Raw genomic sequence first — 22019 nt, 5'->3', positions numbered from 1 at the left:
GAGAGCTATTAAAACAGTTGCACGGAATGTTTTGCTGCAGAATTAGTAAAAGAATATGTTAGGAACACATGGATAGTAACATTTTGAGAATGAAAGGTTAAAAATACATACACTTGTAACTCTTAACCATGCACACAGTGACCTTTTTTGATGTATAATAAATAAACAGTTTGAATTGTAGCTCTCTGATCATCCATCCAATTATTTAAACCAGTGAAACTAAATAAGGAAACTTACCTGTGTAGAATACAGGAACAGAGAAAAGACCCCTCCCTAACGAGACGGAAGAACCTCACATAGTTATTACTGTTGAGGGCTGCATAAACTTTGAGGGCATAGTTAATCAATGTTGAGTTTCGAACCTCTGGTCTTAACTGCTGGGTTTCTCTGAAAGTGTGAAATATGCATATACAATACATGTCAATATAATGTACAAAATTGAAGAGATACACACGTATAAGTAGATTAAAACATTTTTACAAGTACATGTAGATAAACTTTGGAATAAAGCACATACTATAATTTAAAATTCACATATTTAAAATCAGGATTGGGGGTAGGAAAAAGAGTGGGGAGATACCGACCTGAGAATATCGCCCTCATTGAGGTTCATCAGCACCATATAACACCTCATCTCTGCCTCGTTGGCACAGAACACTTGTTTCTTCTCCAGATCTGAGTAATTCTCCTTTAGAGTCTGCAAACACTTTGTCATGTTCTCATTGTTAATCTTGTCATCAAAGGAATGCATGTCTTCTTCACAGAGTCGCTCTGCACAGAAGATGTGGAAACGGACACACTTCTCCAAGAGTTCCACACTCTCCACGTTACAGAACTGCTGCTGAGTGATCTCCTACAATTCGTATTTATGTTGAAAACTTTACTGCACAAGAGAGAGCTCATGCTCAATCATTACAAGAGGCCCAAGGGCCTTAACGGTCACCTGAGTATAATACAACAATTTAGAAGTTCCATAGAGTATAAAATAAACTGATAGATGAAGCTTTGTTGCCCAAAAGCAAGAAAAATAGGATGATCAGAATCAATGAAATAATTAGTCTAGTATTCAGTAACAACTCATACATTAAATTCTAATTTATCCCCCATTTAGCACTATCACCATGCAGACTATTAACAAACTAATAGTTCCTCTGTACTACTTTTAACCCCACATTGTGACCTCTCACATTGGCCTCTCTTGGTCTTTGAAGAACATTTAATAAGTTATTTCTGTCTCATTTTTATCTATTTATTATTTACAAGTCTATCTGATCATTAAAACTATGAAAGTATTTTTTGTATTATTCCATAATTTTTTTTTTTTTTTGCATAATTCTCTCATTCTTTTAACTTTCAAATACATTATTTACAGTGATTAATTATCAAAAGTAAATGGCCAAGGGAATAACTTCTCTCAGTTGAATACAAATTAATAGAGCCCTGACTAGGACCAGAAAACTTGACCAAATGGTCCTGATGTTCAAAAATCTGGTAAAAATATCCTTGCTTATTAAAACTTTAATTCTATTTGCCTTCAATATGCCAAGGAGCAGAGAAGATTTTCAAAGAAATAGCATTTTCATTACAGATTCAACACACCCCTACCCTAACACTAAAACCCATGTCCCAGGGTCATGAAATTATAAATTTGGTAGAGGTACCCTCATCATCATAACTATGCACTTAGTTGAAGATTTTCAAAGAATTAACAGATTTTCATTTTATGAATAAATATAGCCCCCCCCCCCCCCCCAAAAAAAAAACCTGAAGACCACAAGTTTTAAAATTTTGTAAGAAGCACAATTGTTCATCATAACTATGCACTTTATTTATCTGCTCAACACTAAGGAACAGAGAGGACTATTTAACAGAATTAATGCATTTTCACTACATTATCAATAGAGTCCCATCCTTACACCAGAACATCTGACTTAAAAGTCATGATTCATGAAGAAGCACTCTTGTTCATCATAACTACACACTTAGTTTACTTTATAACCAGGAGCAGAAAACAAGATTTTCAAAGAATTAATGCATTTTCATTATATAATCAATAGACCCCCCCCCCCCCCACACCAGAACCCCTGACCCAGGGGCCATGAATTTCACGATTTTGGAAAAGGCATCATTGCTTGTCATAACCATGCACTTAGTTTGTTTATATAAAATCCAGGAGCAGAGAAGAAGATTTTCAAAGAATTAATGCATTTTCACTATATAACCAATTGAGCCCCACATTAACGCCAGAACCCCTGACCCTGGGGCCATGAATTTCACAATTTTGGAAAAGGAATCAATTCTTGTCATAACCATGCACTTAGTTTGTTTAAATAATATCCAGGAGCAGAGAAGAAGATCTTCAAAGAATTAAAGCATTTTCACTATATAATCAATAGAGCCCCACCTTAACACCAGAACCCCTGTCCCAGGGGCCATGAATTTCACAATTTTGGAAAAGGCATCAATGCTTGTCATAACCATGCACTTAGTTTGTTTAAATAATATCCAGGAGCAGAGAAGAAGATTTTCAAAGAATTAATGCATTTTCACTATATAATCAATAGAGCCCCATCCTAACACCAGAACCCCTGACCCAGGGGCCATGAATTTCACAATTTTTGAAAAGGCATCAATGCTTGTCATAACCATGCACTTAGTTTGTTTAAATAATACCCAGGAGCAGAGAAGAAGATTTTCAAAGAATTAATGGATTTTCACTATATAATCAATAGAGCCCCGCCCTAGCACCAGAACCCCTGACCCTGGGGCCATGAATTTCACAATTTAGGTAGAGGGCCCAATGCTTATTACAATCATGCCAACAGTTTGACTGCTTGATGTCCAGGAGTAAAGAAGAAGATTTTTAAAGATTGCATCAATTTTGGTGGTTTTAGCCCCACCCCTTGGGCCCCAGGGGAGCAGGGACCATGAAATTCACAATTTGTGTTCCCCTTCACCCAAAAAAGCTATATGCCAAAATTGGTTGAAATTGGTTGAGCGGTTCTAGAGAAGAAGATGAAAATGTTCAAAAGTTAACGCACGATGACGGACAAAAACGGATAGCAATAGGTCACCTGAGTGACTCAGGTGACCTAAAAATGGAGAAGGAAATGTTTCACTTTCACATGTACACGAGATACTCCTACCTCTTTGAATTTCATTGTGATAATTATAGTTCAATAAAATATAATGACTTATAATATTGTATATTATATACAGCTATGCTTGCAGATACTGTCTGAAAATAAATGTTAATTGACATTTTGTGTACCTTACGAATTCCTCGGGTCCTATTCCAAAGGAAATCAAACCAATCCCCCCACTTGCCATCCTCACCCCGGTCAGCTATCTCCCTCAGTAAGTAGGTCATTGTCAAGGTCAGGGTTGGAAGGGTCCTCAATTCATATGGCAATGGTTCCTCCTGTTTAACAAATATTTGGAACATTTTCAATATGTCCATGAACATGAAAATATATAACATTATAACAATTTTCCCCCCAAAATTTATTTTAGATTGAATAAATACAAGCTTAGTGTAAAGTGAAGTGTGGAGGTACATCTATATACACCGTATACATGTATATGTATGTATTTAAAATTATCCAAAGAAATGCATTGTAAACATGCATAATGCCAAGTAAGATCCTTACATGAGAGACTTTAATGTGAAAATAACATGAAGCTCAAGTAAAACTGAGTTGTATTTCAAGCTACAAGTTGAGTTGTATTTCAAATTAAACATCTACATGCAACATCTATGAAATTCTCTTTCCAGTATTTTTTTTTATTAATGAATCAGACCTGATCAGCTGAGGATCTGCTGTACTCCTTAACTGCCAGAGTGTGGTTCACCTGAGGATTACCAGACTGTGAATAAAAAGAGATTATTTATACACATACAAGGGTTGTCCCAAAAAGTCGTAGACAATGTCTATAACTTTGTAAACATTCAACCAATACTTACCAAATTTTGCATGACTATTATTTATCAAAAGTCCATTAAAACAGTGATTTTTTTTTTTAAATGAAATCTTTCATAGTAATAATATTATGATGATTTTTAAGAAAGTAGATATGGTCTGTCGGCACACGCTCAAAATCCAGAATAATTTATGTTTATACAAATAGTAAGAGCAATTGAAATTTCAACATTTATTAAAAAAAATCAAAACATGAAACTACAATGTTCACAATCACTCAATAAGCTAAAAAATTTATACACAAAAAATAAAACAAGAGGCCCACGGGCCTTATAGGTCACCTGAGTATCGTGCAACAACTTTCCAACAATTGAATTTGGTTTGTATTTTAAACCAGAGGCCATGTAATTCACAATTTTGAAAGATGCACCATTGCTCATCATAACTATACAGTTAGCATGCTTACTTTGATTACTTAATACCCAGAGGCACATCAGAGGAACAAAAACAAGAGAAGTAGGAAGATCAGGATCAACAAAATAATTAGTCTAGTATTCACTATCAACTCAGAAATTGAGTTCTAATGTGTCCCCCACTTAACACTATCACCATGCAGACTATTAACAAACTATTAGTGCTTCTGTACTATTTTTAAACCCATATTAAGACCTCTAGCATTGACCTCTCTTATGGTCTTTAAAGAACTTTTAATAAGATAAGTTATTTTTGTCTCATTTTTATTTATCTATTACTTACAGGTCTACCTGATTATTAAAACTAAGAAAGTACTTTTTTAATTATACAATAAACATTCTTGCATAATTACCTTATTCTATTAACCTTTCAAATACATTATTTACAGTGATTAATTATCAAAGGTGAATGGAAAAGGGGAATAACTTCTCTCAGTAGAATACAAATTAAAAGAGCCCTGCCCAGGACCAGAATGCTTAGACGAATGGTCCAGATGTTTAAAAAATCTGGTAGAAATACGCTTACTCATATCATTTAAACTTTTACTCAGTTTGCTTCCGATATGCCCAGAAGCAGAGAAGAATTTCACAGGTACAATGCATTTTCACTACAGATTCAACAAAGCCTTACCCTAACAGCAGAACCCAAGACCAAGGGTCAAGAAATTTACAAATTCGGTAGAGTTACCCTCATCATCATTACTATGGACTTCAAAGAATTAACACTTTTCACTATATTATCAAAAGCCCCCCCCCCCCCTCGTTATGCCAGAACCCCTGACCCTAGGACCACAAGATTTAAAAATTCTGTTCGAAGCTCCCATTTTCATCATAGCTAAGCAATTTATTTATCAGCTCAACACTAAGGAGCCCACAGGATTAATTAATGATTAATTAATAGAATTAATGCTTTTTCACTATATAATCAATAGAGCCCCCCCCCCCTCCCCCTCCTCAAGAACCCAAAAAACTGAGGCCATTTATTTAAAAATTTTGGAAGAGGCATCCTTGTCTATCATAATCATGCACTTAGTTTGTTTAAATAATCTCCAGTAGCAGAGAAGAAGATTTTCAAAGAATCAATGCATTTTCACTATATAATCAATAGAGCCCCGCCCTAACACCAGAACCCCTGAACCTGGGGCCATGAAATTCACAATTTTGGAAAAGGCATCCTTATGCATCATAACCATGCACATAGTTTGTTTAAATAGTCTCCAGTAGCAGAGAAGAAGATTTTCAAAGAATTAATGCATTTTCACTATATAATCAATAGAGCCCCGCCCTAACACAAGAACCCCTGCCCTGGGGCCATGAAATTCACAATTTTTGAAAAGGCATCCTTATGCATCATAACCATGCACTTAGTTTGTTTAAATAATACCCAGGAGCAGAGAAGAAGATTTTCAAAGAATTAATGCATTTTCACTATATAATCAATAGAGCCCCGCCCTAACACCAGAACCCCTGACCCAGGGGCCATGGCTTTCACAATTCTGGAAGAGGCCCACCTCCTCATCATAACTATGTACTTAGTTTATCACCTTAATGCCCAGGAGCAGAGAAGAAGATTTTCAAAGAATTAATGCATTTTCACTATATAATCAATAGAGCCCCGCCCTAACACCAGAACCCCTGACCCTGGGGTCATGAAATTCACAATTTTGGAAGAGGCACTCTTGCTCATAATAACTATGTACTTAGTTACTTTATTTAATACCCAGGAGCAAAGAAGAAGGTTTTCAAAGAATTAATGCATTTTCACTATATAATCAATAGAGCCCCGCCCTAACACCAGAACCCCTGACCCTGGGGTCATGAATTTTCACAATTTTTAAAGGGGCACTCTTGCTTATCATAACTATGTACTTAGTTCCTTTATTTGATACCCAGGAGCAGAGAAGAAGATTTTCAAGAATTAATGCATTTTCACTATATAATCAATAGAGCCCCTCCCTAACACCAGAACCCCTGACCCTGGGGCCATGAATTTCACAATTTTGGAAGAAGCACTCTTGCTCATCATAACTATGTACTTAGTAACTTTATTTAATACCCAGGAGCAGAGAAGAAGATTTTCAAAGAAATGATGCACTTTCACTATATGATCTTTATAGCCCCACCCTGGGGCCAGAACCCCTGACCCTGGGGCCATGAATTTCACAATTTTGGTAGAGGGCTCAATGCTTATTACAATGATGCCAACAGTTTGACTGCTTGATGTCCAGGAGTAAAGAAGAAGATTTTTAAAGATTGCATTATTTTTGGTGGTTTTAGCCCCACCCCTCAGGCCCCAGGGGGGCAGGGACCATGAAATTCACAATTTTTGTTCCCCTCCACCCAAAAATGCTGTATACCAAATTTGGATGTAATTGGTCCAGTGGTTCCAGAGAAGAAGCTAAAAATGTTCAAAAGTTTACGACCGACGAACGACGTCGGACGAAAACGGATAGCAATAGGTCACCTGAGTTTACTCAGGTGACCTAAAAAATCATACATCCATCTTGTTTTATACCACATAACTTTGGCCTTCTCGGGGGCTACTCACATATAAAGTAAAAACAAATTCCTGGGTTGACACCATCAGGAAATTGTTCCACTGTAACCATAGAAACCTGGGTTGACACCATCAGGTTGTGAGTAAGGGTACCCGGGTTGACACCATCGGGTTTTAATGAATGGAACCTGGGTTGACACCATCAGGTTTAAATTTTTGAGATACCTGGGTTGACACCATCAGGTTTACATGAAATGACCCGGGTTGACACCAGCGGGTAGCTATATTTAATTAATTACATAATGCAGAAAAATTTATCTGAATTGGGGGTAAACAGGCCAAAATGAATGAACATCATATTATAAGTGGGTATTAAGAATTGATGTGAGTGAATGCCAAATCCAGAATAATTTATGTATGTTACTATTGCAATTGCATTTATTGTTTTGATAATATGTAAAACATAAAATTCAAATTTATGTCAATTAAGTTAGAAAACAAAGCTGCATAATATATAAAATTTTCATGTTGACAGCTGTGGAGACAGAGGAGTGGTGACACAATTTTTAAAACGTTATCTGTATCGAGGTTGCTGCAAATGACGTCGTCAAACACGTCCCGGTGAACAGAGATATAATAAAATGTTGGTTTGATCGTGCCATCTCCCCCTCAGAGATGAAATATATATAGCGAGGACATAAAACCAGGGTTGCAAATAACATTTTAAACCTGTTTTCATTCACTTTAAGGCATGTATTTTAAATCATATGTTTCTATCATAAAATTACAGAAAGCTTACTTTACCGCCTTTCAAAGTTCGTAGCTTGAAATATTTTTTAACCCACGGTAGCAGCAAAAGATCAGAAAACGTCTTCAACATTCTTATATCAGGAGGAAAATTAAAATAAAGCTGCTAATTGTGAATGATAAACAGTGTGCATCTTAATAGGATATGGAAGAAAACCTGCTTCCGTTGATACATAAAAAGGAATTTTCATACTTTTAAGGAAGCGTATCATCGACATGATTCTGGGTCTTGGAAGAAAACAGTGAAAATGAAAGTGCATTAATAGTAGAACCAAACCACGATCTGGCTCCGGAAAAGGTCCGACAAAATTCTTACTCGCCATGTGGGCGATAACATCCTCAAGAGTTGGTCGCCCACAGGCAAAATTACTTGCATTTTTGAGTGGGCGAGTGGTTATTTGCAACCCTGAAAGCACTATTATGTTACTATAAAAGTTGTCAATCAATGGCATAAGAGATTATGGACAGTTTTACTTCATCACCAGAAAAAGGTAGGCCTAAGAATAAGAGTTATGATTGAATGTTAAATTGCTTAACCCCATGATAATACTCACCCCTTCTGAGGTCTGTAAAACCTCGTAAGGATGAAGTCTGCGTTTCTCCTCTCTATCATATCTTTCCTTCTCTGGACACATATCTGTACATGTCCCAACAAATGCCCGGGCAGTAGCTAAGTCTGACTGCTTCTTAGGTCCTGTAATAAAGATCTCTTTGATTATTTCCTTTTTTAAGATGCATATTCACAATGAAATCACAGTCCCTTCAGAAGTACACTGTAATGTCACTGAAGAAGAATAAGGAATTAAAATCTGGTTTTGATTTTGTAAAAAAAAAAAAAAAATAAGAAACATAATGTATCCTTACCAAGACGATTAACTTTGTCACGTAAATTAAGAATCTGAAGCCTGTCAGAATTATTTCTGGCAATAGAGTTTCTCAGACTGATGACAGCACCTGTAAATAGATTTGTCTTATGAAATGCGTAGTTGTACGACTATGTACCCATAAGCCACAGAGATTGGTCCCCATAAATTAGAATGATTTCACCAAAATGTGCACAGGGTTCTCATTAACGCAAGAATCTGCGTCCTAGACGCAGCAAAATTACTTGGGATGCAAGGTTCTTAAAAACGATGCATCCGCGGACTCCTGATCGGACGTGTCCTCGTTAGCGAGAAAATTCAGGTGATTTTAAAAACGTGGAATTTAGATGTTAGGATTTGTCAAAGAAATATTTCATCGAAACCTTCTTGTAACTATCATAATGTTTATCCAAGAAACAACTTTTCTTGTACTTATTTCTCTTTTTTTTAAACGGGGATTGATCATAAGATATTTCATGTTTATTAGTCCATAGTCAAAATAGTGTGGCATGCCAAACTCTGACAGCTGTAAACACACTGCAGCTTTTTTTTAAAAAACACTTTTGAATCTTGAGTGTTATCTACATGTAGAAACCATAATTACTGCTTGTATACACAATGGGGCTTGATTATCGTGAATTTCACCCAGTGCAGATGACCGACAGGATTAGTTACGCCTCATTGCACATGACACCTGTGATTGTATACAGTCAACTTTTGGGGCTAGTTGATTATGCGACAGTTAATTTTAGCTTTATAAACACCAGGTTATTTTTATAGCAATTGATTAAGCGTGTATTTTAGAATATGGCTTGAATGCATTAACAGTTTATATACTTGAATATGTTAATATTCCGTAAAGAAACTGATAAAATGATAAAGACTTTTATTGATGTTTGGATGGAAGGATACTGCAATAATTTAGTTGGGACTCAACATAATTTTTCTGGGACGCATCAAATTTAGCTGGGACGCAACCTTCTCAGAAATCTTGAGTCCTGGGACTCAAGTTAGCAAAATCCTAGTGAGAACCCTGGTGCATCTAAAAAAGTTATTCAATTTGTGGTGGATTTGCAGACCTAGCAAATGATCATCAGAAATTAGAAAAATATGCTGATTTGAATGTCAATAACATACAAAAGAATTAAAATTCATAACTCTTAAAATATAGAAATTCTTAAAAAAAAACATTTTTTCAAGCCTTCAGCGAGCTCAGATATAAAGATCAAAATTCTGAAGCCTCCTTCTCTTCAACATGGCTTGACGGATCATAAGCAAACAGAATTTTGCCATGTTTGCTAAATATGATGGATGGACAGGCAGCTAAAAGTTTGGAGGGATAGACAGAGATGACATCAATTTGCTCAAACTATATATATAAAATGTCATAAGTGTGGGTAAAAATATTCATTGTATGTGGGTTGTTTTTTTCAAAACAGTGAAAATTACAACCATTCAGTAAATGAACATAGACTTATATGTCACTGTATACAGTGTAGTGTCAAGTATAATTACCTTTGTCTATTTTGGTGGGAATTGCTGGAGATGAACTTGTTCCACTTGGTACAGGACTGGCATGCCGCATTGCTCGCTCAGTAGACTGTGACTGCTGACCCTTAACCTCATCAGGAAGAGACATGACCTGCTGTTTCTGACCACTGATGTCACTGGTACCAGACATACTGGCCAGTTCTTCATCCACATCATTTCTCCTCCACTTAAATTGACTTGCTCCAGCTTTAACTATACAGAAGAGCATTGGTATGTTGTTAAAACAAGTATTGGTATGTTTTTAACACAGTAAAATTATAAGAAAATTCTGCAGAACTGAAAGAAATGAAATGCAGTGCTGATCAAAGAATGGGAAACAAATGTTAATACTAGATATCTACCATTTCTTTCTTGCTATGACTCAGACAAATGGTTTAATTAAATTGAGCTTTAGGATTGAGCTTTTACTAATTACAATCTCAATCACAGGGAAAATGTTTTGTCAAAATCAGATTTGATCATCTTCCTTTACAACTTTTAACCACGGGGTTCGACACTAACTTTTTAAGGCTTTAGTCCAGCTGGACTAGTGCTTCATTACTTTTACTAGTCCGCAGGCGATTTTATTAGTCCGTCAAAAAAAAAGAAACATCAATGTTTTTTAACATTAATTTAACGTGACAATTAATATACATATTATTTTTTGAAATAAAAAAAGTATTTACGTGAAATATATTATTCCATAGATTCATTGAAATCTCGTTATCAGCATGTACGATTATCGTATTCCCAATCTCGTTTTTTTTTTTAAATTTAATTTTTTTTGTCTTAACATTACATCCAAAACGTCCAACATATTTCTTAAAAGTGTCATACTAAATCATGATCGCTAAAACCTTATACTTCACATCGATCAGTCGAAAAATTAAGCACTGAATTGACCCAGCATTGCATAATTACCTGCCAAAAGCTAGAAATCTGAAAATACATGCGGGGTTTTCCAGTAAAAGTTGCCGAGAATCAGACATCGGTAATTTATTCATAGTGTTTTTCAGAAATTTTTATTGGTCCATTCGGACTAATTAGCCCCATATTTTATTAGTCCGAATGAAAATGTTTTAATCTGAGACTAACGTTAGTGTCGAACCCTGAACCAGCAATGAAAACAGTGATGACCCTGACCTTGGGCGTGTCTTTTGAGTGGTCCTTGGGGTGTGCTTGCATCTTCCGTTGAGGATTTTCGTCCCAGCCCCTTTGCTGCAGGAGAAAATGAACTCCAGAATATTTCCATCCTCTTCTCCCCCTTCATAATGACTGCCCCCTTTCTCTTGGCCTCTAAAGCAGCTTCCTTCAAAGACAAAAACATTTTTTTTTCACATACAGTATTTAACTTGCAATATGTGTAAACCATTCTAATAAAAAATAGTCTTTTACTTTCCATATTAATGGAATAGAGCACACCCACAAGAAATGATTTTAAAGCTGTATGATCTGCATGTGTTAAGTATTTTTTACCCATGGACATTATCATCTAGGTATGTTTATCATATGTTCAAATGAGAAAATATCCTTTCCACTTATCCTAGATGTCTTATGCTTAAGTTGTAATTAAAGAAATAATTTTTTACCCATGGACATTACCGTCTAGGTCTGTTTATCATATGTTCAAATGAGAAAATATTCTTTCCACTTATCCTAGATGTCTTATGCCTAAGTTGTAATTAAAGAAAAAAATTCTTTGCTTACCAACAAAAATTCATGAATATTCAGCATAAAGATCCTATCAGAACGATCTTGTGACCTTCCAAAAGAATGACAAGGTAAAACACGTATTTGTTTACTGAGTAGAATTTCATAGCTTAACCACCTATTTATCTCATGCTATGTTCAAGAATTTTTTTTATTCAGTTCAGTAGACTGATTGCTGCACTTCTTATCTTTCATCTGAATTCCATCAAAATAACCAGCTTTTCACAACTCTTAATATGCCCTTGTGAAATCTCATGTTTACAATTGAAGCGAAACTATTTATTGTGCAATGCCAAGTGCATTATCAGCAGTCATTTGTATTACTGTGGAACCACAATAACTATTTTTTTAACCTTCTAATTTCTTTTTCTCTGAATAGATGCAAACAAGAGTGTGTAATTTTCGGAAAGTGAGAACCTTTTACACTGTAAATGATGGTGGTAAATCATAATTTCTGAGATTAAAAAGATTGGAACATAAAGTTTTAACTGACTAGAAAACATTCAATCATTATATAACTAAATATTTTTAAATTTAATGAACAGTAAATATGAGAATCAGGTATATTTTTTCTTAAAACTTTAAACATAAACTTGACATTTCAGGATCATATCTCACATGAGTTTTGAAATGAATGGTGGCCATTCCTTTGTCTGGTTTGGTTATAACACGTGTGACTTCCCCAAATTTGGTGAAATGTTGTCGCAGTTTCTGGCCACTGTTGAATCGTGGAGGGACATTTTTGCAGATCAGGGCTACTCTGTCCTCCACACTGGAAAGTCTCCTGGTGGAGGTAGCTCTTTTGGCATGAGTTTCCTCTTCTAGGAAATAAGAAGTACAAGATTTAAATGTGAGGTTTTCAGAATCCCTCAGGGAACATAAAATGGAAATTTGGGTGATGAAATCTACCAGATTAACAAAATTGATGCACAGAGAAGTATCATAAAATTCAGAATAATTAAATGAGAATCAGTTTTAGAACTCAGCTTAACAATGATCATGATTCTGGGGGCCTGGTCTACCTGTTTCATCACTAGATCTCCTCTTCATTTTCCTCCCCTCCTCTCCTTCTGCCCCCCGTCTCCAAGTCATCTGTTGTGTACTCGCTATTGCCTTACCAAACAAAGTTTGAGCACCACCTGTTAAAAATGAATAAAAATCGTAAATATATCACAAGAAAATCCAAAATGTCAATGAAAATTAACTTCTTAAATAATAAAAATAATGAATTCTTTCTTATATTTCAAAATATTATTTTCATTTGATAAGGGTGCATAATAAATCCAAATACAACAATGGACATCAAAATTATACCATAGACATCATATAATTTTATAGCAAAATTAAGCCATTTCAGAGATCTGGCAAAATCTACCATCAAATCTAAGTCATTCAAAAGCCTAGCTGTATATATATAATCAAACTCATTTTACTGTGTTCAAATTTAGCCATTCCAGAGAGAGAGTTTACCTAATTAAAAGCAAAACCTAGCAAGACAGTAAGACCTAGCCATTCTGAAACATTTAATTTCTACTAAAATTATTAAATTACCTGGTTTTGGGCCCATATTAGCTGCTTTACTGAACAAATTCTTCTTGGATTTTGAGGAAACTGTATCAACACCAACTAAAAAATAATATTTAGTTAGTAAATGTACTAAAAATAGCACACTCAAAAATTTTGCTTCATCTTCCTCCTCACCTGATTCATGCAATCATATATTGGGGCACTTGAAACCAGGCTTCTGTTTGCATTTGTTTTACTCATATACAGTAAAACATGCTTATAACGAAGTGTCAGGGACAGATAATTTCGGTTCATAATAAACGTTATTTGTTATATCTGTTAGTATCACAATACAATTTTAAGTCACGGGGAATGAAAATCACTTCGGTGTAAGCATCAATTCATTTTAAGCGTGTTCGCTATAAGCGTGTTTTACTGTATAAGCATGTACTTCAATTACCTGACAAGATTATCACTAAATTACAGTAAGACAACTCACCCTCCGTAGCAGCTGTGGACTGTATAGTTTTTGAGGTTGATCCTTTCAGAATGAACATAGACGCTGGGGGTGACAATTCTTTAATTTCCCCTGAAGATTTGTCCCTTAATGACACAGGACCTTTATTTCCATCTTCAGAGGAACCTCCTGAACCAAAAGCCTTGCTGCTGGATTCCCCTCCCACCAAAGATGAAGAAGCTGGGACAGGCTTGCCGAACAACTGCTGAGATTCCCCATGGGGCTTTTGGTGAAACAAGGCTGAAGTTCCTGATGCACTAGCCCCAAACAGATGGCCTGTTTGATTGGTTTGTGCAGTAGATTTGAAAAGGGCACCTCCTTGTGGCACTGCATCAGCTGTTTGAGTGGATGTACCAAATAATCTACTTCCTGTGGTGGGTGGTCCACCAAATGCTCCGCTTGGGGTGGAAGATGTTCCACCAAAAGGTACACTTCCTGATCCAAATACATCACTTCCTGTTGAGGATTTTCCTACACTACTGGCTGTAGATTTTGATCCTTGAAATGCTGTACCTGAATTGGATGATCCAGCATTCCCCGTGGTCTGTGAAGGAAAAGCTCCAATTGGACCAAAAAGGCCAGGTTTGGGATCTGAAGCAAGAGTATTTCCTGAAGTTGATGTTGGCTGATTTCCATTTCCTTTTGTACTTGAAGCTCCAAATGTAGATGTAGATCCAAATAATGAACCTTCAAATAAACAAAAATTATTTATTTCAGTATTTTTTTCTTAAATTTTAGAACCAACAAATTAGTTATCAGTCTCTGAAAGCTGACATGGTGTTAAAGTGTTTTATCTTCTGAGTATACTAGGTTAATTACCTTTTAGTTTATAAACAAAGATCATTTTTTAATCACGGAGTTAAAAAAATTCTAGTTTTCATGATCAGTGTATTTCACAAAGTAAAACTCCCTTAATTTTTAGGTCTAGCACTAGACCAGCAGTGCTATTCCTTTGATTAACAGCTGTATATACATGATGTTCCTTTATTCAGGGATTTAAAATATTTACCTGGTAAGCTATTTTGAACAGAATTTTCTTTTTAACCATGTCAACTTTACATTTTATTTATGATTTAAAGAAAACAAATAACAAAACTTATGTTTGTGGACAAAAAATATTAATTTGTACTCATCAATTCAAAACAATGCATGAACAAGAGGCCCATGGGCCACATTGCTCACCTGAGCACATTGGCTAGGCAAAACCACAAATCAGTTCAGTATTGAAAAGGTTACTGGGGGGGGGGGGGGGGGGGGCTGATGATGCTTTCATGTCAATTTAACAAATGGCTTTGTTGTACTTGAGTAAATTTTGAAAAAATTTCCCCATATAATCCTTTGTAAAAATTTGATCCCCCATTGTGGCTCCTCCCTATCCCAGAGGTCAATATTTGAACAAACTTGAATCTACACTAACTGAGGATGCTTCCATATCAATATGACTAAACATAGCTTTTCTGTTCTTGAGAAGAAATATTTTTTCTGCATGTTCTTATGTAAAACTTTCGATCCCCGATTGGGCCCCACCCTACCCCCGGGGTCATCATTTGAACGAATTTGATTTACACTATCTGAGGATGCTTCCATATCAAAATGACTAAACATGATTTTCAGTTCTTGAGAAGAGGATATTTTCCTATTTGTTCCTATGTAAAATTTTCGACACCCTAATGTGGCCCATCCCTATCCCCGGGGGTCATCATTTTAACAAACTTGAATCTACACTACCTGAGGATGCTTCCATATCAAAATGACTAATCATGGCTTTGCAGTTCTTGAGAAGAGGATATTTTCCTATTTGTTCCTATGTAAAATTTTCGACACCCCATTGTGGCCCATCCCTATCCCCGGGGGTCATCATTTTAACAAACTTGAATCTACACTACCTGAGGATGCTTCCATATCAAAATGACTAATCATGGCTTTGCAGTTCTTCATCAGAAAGATATTTTCCTATATATTTCTATTTAAGACTTTGATCCTCCATTGTGGCCCCGCCCTACCCCAGGGGGTCATGATTTGGACAATCTTGAATTTATACTACCTGAGGATACTTCCACATAAATATGAACAATCAGGGCTTTGCTGTTCCTGAGAAGAAGATTTTAAAAATTTTTCCTATATATTTTTATGTAAAACTTTGATCCTCAATTGTGGCCCCGCCCTACCCCCAGGGGTCATGATTTGAACAAATTTGAATTTTTACTACCTGAGGATGCTTCCATATAAATATTACCAATCAGGGCTTTGCTGTTCTTGAGAAGAAGTTTTTTTTTAAAGATTTTTCCTATATATTTCTATGTAAAACTTTGATCCTCCATTGTGGCCCCGCCCTACCCTCGGGGGTCATGATTTGAACAAACTTGAATCTTCACTACTTGAGGATGCTTCCATATAAATATGACTCATCATGGCTTTGCTGTTCTTGAGAAGAAGATTTTTAAAGGTTTTTCCTATATATTTCTATGTAAAACTTTGATCCTCCATTGTGGCCCCGCCCTACCCCCAGGGGTCATGATTTGAACAAATTTGAATCTACACTACCTGAGGATGCTTTCATATAAATATGACCAATCAGGGCTTTGCTGTTCTTGAGAAGAAGATTTTTTTTTTATCAAGATTTTTCCTATATATTTCTATGTAAAACTTTGATCCTCCATTGTGGCCCCGCCCTATCCTCAGGGGTCATGATTTGAACAAACTTGAATCTACACTACCTGAGCATGCTTCCATATAAATATGACCAATCAGGGCTTTGCTGTTCTTGAGAAGAAGATTTTTAAAGGTTTTTCCTATACATTTCTATGTAAAACTTTGATCCTCCATTGTGGCCCCACCCTACCCCCGGGGGTCATGATTTGAACAAACTTGAATCTACACTACCTGAGGATGCTTCCACATGAGTTTCATCTTCCCTGGCTTTGTGGTTCTTGACAAGAAGATTTTTAAAAGATGCTATTAATTTTTCACTAATTCTTTATTATCTCCCCTTGAAAGAGGGCATGGCCCTTCATTTGAACAAACCTGAATCCCCTTCACCCAAGGATACTTTGTGGCAAGTTTGGTTGAAATTGGCCCAGTGGTTCTTGAGAAGAAGATGAAAATGTGAAAAGTTTACGACAACAACGACGCCGACGACAACGACGACGACAGACAACGGACAAATTTTGATCAGAAAAGCTCACTTGAGCCTTTGGCTCAGGTGAGCTAAAAAATTGATTTCTAATATATGTGTCTTCATCACATTTACAAGTTTCTTATTTAAACTCCTAAAAGTTTTTGGACTATTAAAAAACAATTTTTGCCACAAAAAAAAATGATTATAACCAGCTAGTGTATAACTTTGAGGGAGCTGGTGGCCAAGAAATTAAGTTAAATCACTTTTTATTTGTGAGAACTTAATTTTCTCTTAATCATGTTAATTAAGTCTGCTTGCAAAAATTTCATTCTCGCATATTTTTTTTTTTTTAATCGTAGGATATATACAGCAATAAGCAGTATTCAAAAAAGTTTCGTCTTCCTTATAAATACCAAATACCTATCTTGCGAAAAATTTGGTGATCTATCCAGCAGATCCAACTAAAACTTTAAATATGAAATATGATTTTTCTTCATATTCTAGCCAAAACTGTTATTTCTAAACAAAAAACCACACATGTTCTAATAGCAACATGTTCAATTACATGTATAAAATTTAATGCAATTTCCTATATTTTTGTAGAGCTCTTCTTCTCCAGGTTTAAATAGTCTAAAAATGGCCATGATGCCCAGTTGTCTTAGGGGCAGCGTTGTTTAAAGTATCTGAAGTTTGGATTGGTTTTGAACTCTTTGAAGTACAAATTAGTTTTCAAACTTTTGCAGCATTTGGTCTATTATAAGCAAAAGGCATCACTGTGAACATAATTTTGTTAAATAGATCTATCAGGCTATATTGGATCATTATAGGTATAGTTTAATAAAACTATACACTGCTCATTCAAGCTTAAGTAACAGAGCATGCAGAATGTGCTCATCTTGATTTTCTCACCTGTTGTTTGCCCAAACCCTCCAGCTGTTCCAGATCCTGATAAGGTAGTACTTGATGTTGTCCCAAAGTTACTTCCAGCTCGAGTTGTAGCACCAAAGCCAGAGGTCTTCCCAAAAGCTGACAGAGAGCCAGAAGCACTTGTTGTTGATCCCCCAGATCCAGATCCAAAACCCCCTAAAGTTTTTGACCCACCAAACCCTGCCCCAAACCCTCCACTTGAAGACAACCCTGCTGAACTAGATCCAAACCCTCCACTTGTTGTTTTACTAGTGGATCCAGACCCAAAACCACTTGCTCCAGACCCAAAACCTCCACTGGTTGTTGATCCAGCAGATCCAGCTCCAAAACCTCCACTTCCAAATGCATTAGTACTTGTTCCAAATCCACTATTTGTTGTGGATGTTCCAAATCCACCTCCAAAAGCACTTGTTCCAGGTTTCAAAACACCTTCTGTAGAACTTCCTCCAAACCCTTTTGATGATGATCCAAATCCAGCATTTGTTGAACCAGCTCCAAAACCTGTACCACCTGATCCAGTCCCAAAGCCAGAGGAACTGGATCCAAAAGAACTGGTTCCAGCTGATGTACCAAAAGCTGTGTTCGCTGAAGCAGAACCAAACGCAGTATTCCCAAGGCTTGTGGTTCCTGTGCTTTGTCCGAATGGAGAAGCTCCACCAAAAGAATTGGTCGGCGGCTGCCTAAATCCTGATTGAGATAAGCTGGAACTTGAAGTCTGTGCACCAAATGATGTCCCAAACCCTGGGGTGGGACTCCCAAAAGGACTGGACATTGCTTACGACTTCCTACAACCAAAATTCAAGTAATGTATAGAAAAACTATTGGCAAAATAATATGGGTACTGCTAATCACTCTTTACTAACAAGAACTTTATTTTCATGTAATTATGCGAGACAGTCTGCTGATATCCAAAAATTTCATTCTTGCTTACATTTTTATAAGTATAGGGTAGAACAATTTTTTTTATAAACATTAATCTAGTATTAATTCAATATGTGCATTACGATTATAAAACAAACTTAAATTATTATAAACAACCCAATATATAACAAATTCATTTATTAGGATATAAACAAGTTTAAGATTAAAAAAAAACAAACTGATGGGCTGCGTTAATTGAATGAAATTAAAGAACTGTAAAAGGTGACTGTGATGGAAGTATCTTTTTTATAAATATGTAGAATATGTATTATGTAATTAAAAAGTTACTGAAATTACATGGTATTTTTTCAGAGTAAATACTGTAATTATTAATTAAATCACGATTACAAGTAGTTGAAAAAATTATCAATTACAAATACTTTTTCAATTACTGGTACCCCATCCCTGATGCCTTTTACCCTAAAAAAATATTCCATATAAAGATGAAAATTAAGCTCATTTTCTCAATGGTGTTTCTCAAATTTACACACCATATTGACCTTTGGAAATCTCTGCATTATACATAGTAAACTGTAGCTATGTATATTGGAGTAATCTGCCCCTGTTCATTTTGCTAAATTGCCAACAGAAAACGAATTCCATCATTAAACGGGGTCCGTAGACAATATCATTTTAATGATAGAATGTCTATATATATGGTAAGTGAAAACAGGAGGTGAAACAACTGTAGATTTCATATAACTGACACTTGAATTAGAGCATATACACTCTCTTAAGCACACAACTACTGGGCACTCAGGGATATATTATGTAATGGTTTGAGCCGTGGATATTAGCGCGAGAAGCTCATTGGTTAGAGCCCCCGACTAGTGATGCAGGAGTCACAGGTTCGATTCCCAATCCAGCCATGTATACATTTTCTCCTTTCCTGTTACGTAATTTGGTGTTGTTGACCACACTGGACCAGCGTTTTTTTTTCTTATATAACTGGTACCAATAAACGGTACCATTCCCAATGCCAAAAACCGTTAATTTTTCCCAAGTTTGAGACTGAAAATTCCCAATTCACCTGCCAAGGAACAAACCAGGATAAAATCGTAATTCTTTTCATAGGAAACCTTGTATGAGTTATCTAAATATTGTCACTTCCTCTCAAATAATATGGCAGGACACGTGTTGTAAACAGCATAGTCATGCTGTTTTCTTACATTTTGGACAACTTGAAAGCTATGAAAATAAGGGACATTAATTTGTAAATCAATGAATATTCCTTGATTATTCTTTACAGCGTGAATTAATAGGTAATGAGGTTAGAATAAATGCAAAATAAACTTCATTTGTTGACAATCGACATGACAAAAAATTCCCCTTGTTCTATTTTTAACACCATCTTTCCCAATTGAATCGGTACCTGACCCATTCCCAATGGGTAGAGAAAAAAAAATTGCTGCTGGACATGCAGGTGAAAGTCCTGCCAAAAAAAAAACCCAGCTTGGATTCTGTCTTTGATGTAGATAGGACGTTCTATCGTTAAAATGATATTGTCCTACGGACCCGGTTTAGCGATAGAATTCGTTCGTATTGGCAATGTTGCAAAATAAACATGGGTGATAACTCAAACTCTGTGCATTTTCTGTGAACAATCCAGAGAGTTCCGAACATCATCATGGCGTTAAATTTGAAGCGAGGAAAAAACGTTGAGAAAATGAGTTGAATTTTCGTATTTATATGGACTATTTTTTAGGTTAAAAGGCATATACAATCTCAAAAAGGTTTGTTATGGTTAATTTGGTAGTTATTTTCAGTGCAACTCCTTTTGTATTCTTCAAAATCATTTCAGAGTGGATCCACTCCGATTTGCTACATTGCAAGTATATGGGATGTATTCTAACTGTGGTCAAGGCTTGTCCCGAGACACAGTTAGATTATTCTAACTATCTTTGATGGTGAAGACAATTTCAGAAGGGAGAAAATTATCAATGAAATTATCTGACCTGAGTTTTGGATATTCAGACTTTTTTTTTGTGCTATAGGTTAAACCCCTGGAGCCCGTTTAACAGAAGAACTTACGACTTAGACCAAAATTTAATTCTTGTCATAATTATTTACACTAAACAGGTACGGCACAATCTCTTGATTTAGATATATAGCTTGAAAAAGCTATATAGCTTTATTAAGCTATTCAGAATAGCTTGATTTAGCTATTTTATCACACTTTTTTCTGAAATGTGTTATTTTCTCAGCATGCACAAAAAGTCGCACCTTGGTGCAGTGATAATATTCAACCTTGAATTCTTCTGAAAATAATGCATGTAAAAATCACTCATCAAATTACGTCTCCTTAAGAGACTTTGTACTCAAAGTTCTAAAAGTTTTCGGGCTATATAAAGCAATTGATACAGTTACTTCTTCATTGAAATTATAAAAGTGGCCAACTATGGTCAACAAGATAATTGATTGGTAATCATGGTAATAATTCAGTACAATGAGAAGCAATCATACTTATCCACACCTCAATGCACACAAGGTGGTGTACAGTTACTCAAACAATGGAAATTCATCTTTTGCTTAAAAGTATTCAAATGCTGCAATGTTAGAACTATCTTTGATTTCGGTTGTTGTTTTGATAGCCAATAGTACATCATGTACATATGTGAATAGTCAAATACTTGCGACTTTTTGTCTATTTCTTACAAAACACATTTTTCTGAAAAAACTGCACATAAATAGCTTTATCAAGCTATTTTGAATAGCTTAATAAAGCTATATAGCTTTTTCAAGCTATATAGCTAAATCAAGAGATTGTGCTGGACCTGTTAAATTGAAAAGGGTTTTAATCTCTTTAAAAGGAATGTAGAAAGATATTCTTACGCCAGCAATTTTAAACAGAATCATTAATTGTGCAAAATTTTACAATGACCTAAAGTTTTTGGTATTTTCGTAAGTTCTTTTGTAAAACGGGTCCCTGAACTAGCTCAAGACAACTTTCGCTTTCTGTGTGATGAGAAAATTCGAACTAGGTTTAACGAATGCACACATAGAGAATCTCTCTGTCGCATAAGTAAAGAAGGAAATAAATAGGATCAGCAATATTTACATTGGTTCTGTGTTTTCCAAGTTTTCAGAAATCTCATGTAGTTACTTGTAGGTAACTGGTAAGGTATTTTTTGTGCGTCTGTTTTCAAAATGAAACTTCCGCCAATATATGCTAACTGTTCCGCAGAAATATATGCATCGTCTGCTCTTAAAAATTCAATTAACAGTAAACG

The 22019-nt window shown here is 35.7% G+C and overlaps 2 protein-coding genes across 2 annotated transcripts in view; both read right to left on the bottom strand.

The window, feature by feature from the left end:
- Positions 1–14667, bottom strand: part of LOC133187665 (germinal-center associated nuclear protein-like) — a 33190-nt gene extending 18523 nt beyond the window's left edge. Inside the window, exons 1-13 of the mRNA XM_061323083.1 lie at positions 14643–14667; positions 13806–14510; positions 13352–13426; positions 12823–12939; positions 12419–12621; positions 11234–11399; positions 10076–10303; positions 8562–8651; positions 8252–8391; positions 3802–3867; positions 3272–3421; positions 585–853; positions 238–387 (exon numbers count right to left, since the gene is read on the bottom strand). Coding sequence (XP_061179067.1) covers positions 238–387; positions 585–853; positions 3272–3421; positions 3802–3867; positions 8252–8391; positions 8562–8651; positions 10076–10303; positions 11234–11399; positions 12419–12621; positions 12823–12939; positions 13352–13426; positions 13806–14510; positions 14643–14667 — 2384 coding nt within the window. The remainder of the gene's footprint in view (positions 1–237; positions 388–584; positions 854–3271; positions 3422–3801; positions 3868–8251; positions 8392–8561; positions 8652–10075; positions 10304–11233; positions 11400–12418; positions 12622–12822; positions 12940–13351; positions 13427–13805; positions 14511–14642) is intronic.
- A 3082-nt stretch (positions 14668–17749) lies between these two features.
- LOC133187664 (ATP-dependent RNA helicase glh-2-like) lies at positions 17750–18647 on the bottom strand. The gene has a single exon (XM_061323082.1). The coding sequence runs from the start codon at positions 18638–18640 to the stop codon at positions 17750–17752; it is 891 nt and encodes a 296-aa protein (XP_061179066.1). The 5' UTR covers positions 18641–18647.
- Between the last annotated feature and the right edge of the window lie 3372 nt (positions 18648–22019).

This window comes from Saccostrea echinata, unplaced genomic scaffold, assembly GCF_033153115.1.
Source record: "Saccostrea echinata isolate AGI-Se365-2 ecotype Australia unplaced genomic scaffold, CSIRO_AGI_Sech_v1 ptg000015l, whole genome shotgun sequence".
Classification (NCBI taxonomy): domain Eukaryota; kingdom Metazoa; phylum Mollusca; class Bivalvia; order Ostreida; family Ostreidae; genus Saccostrea; species Saccostrea echinata.
This window is presented reverse-complemented; position numbering and strand designations above follow the sequence as displayed.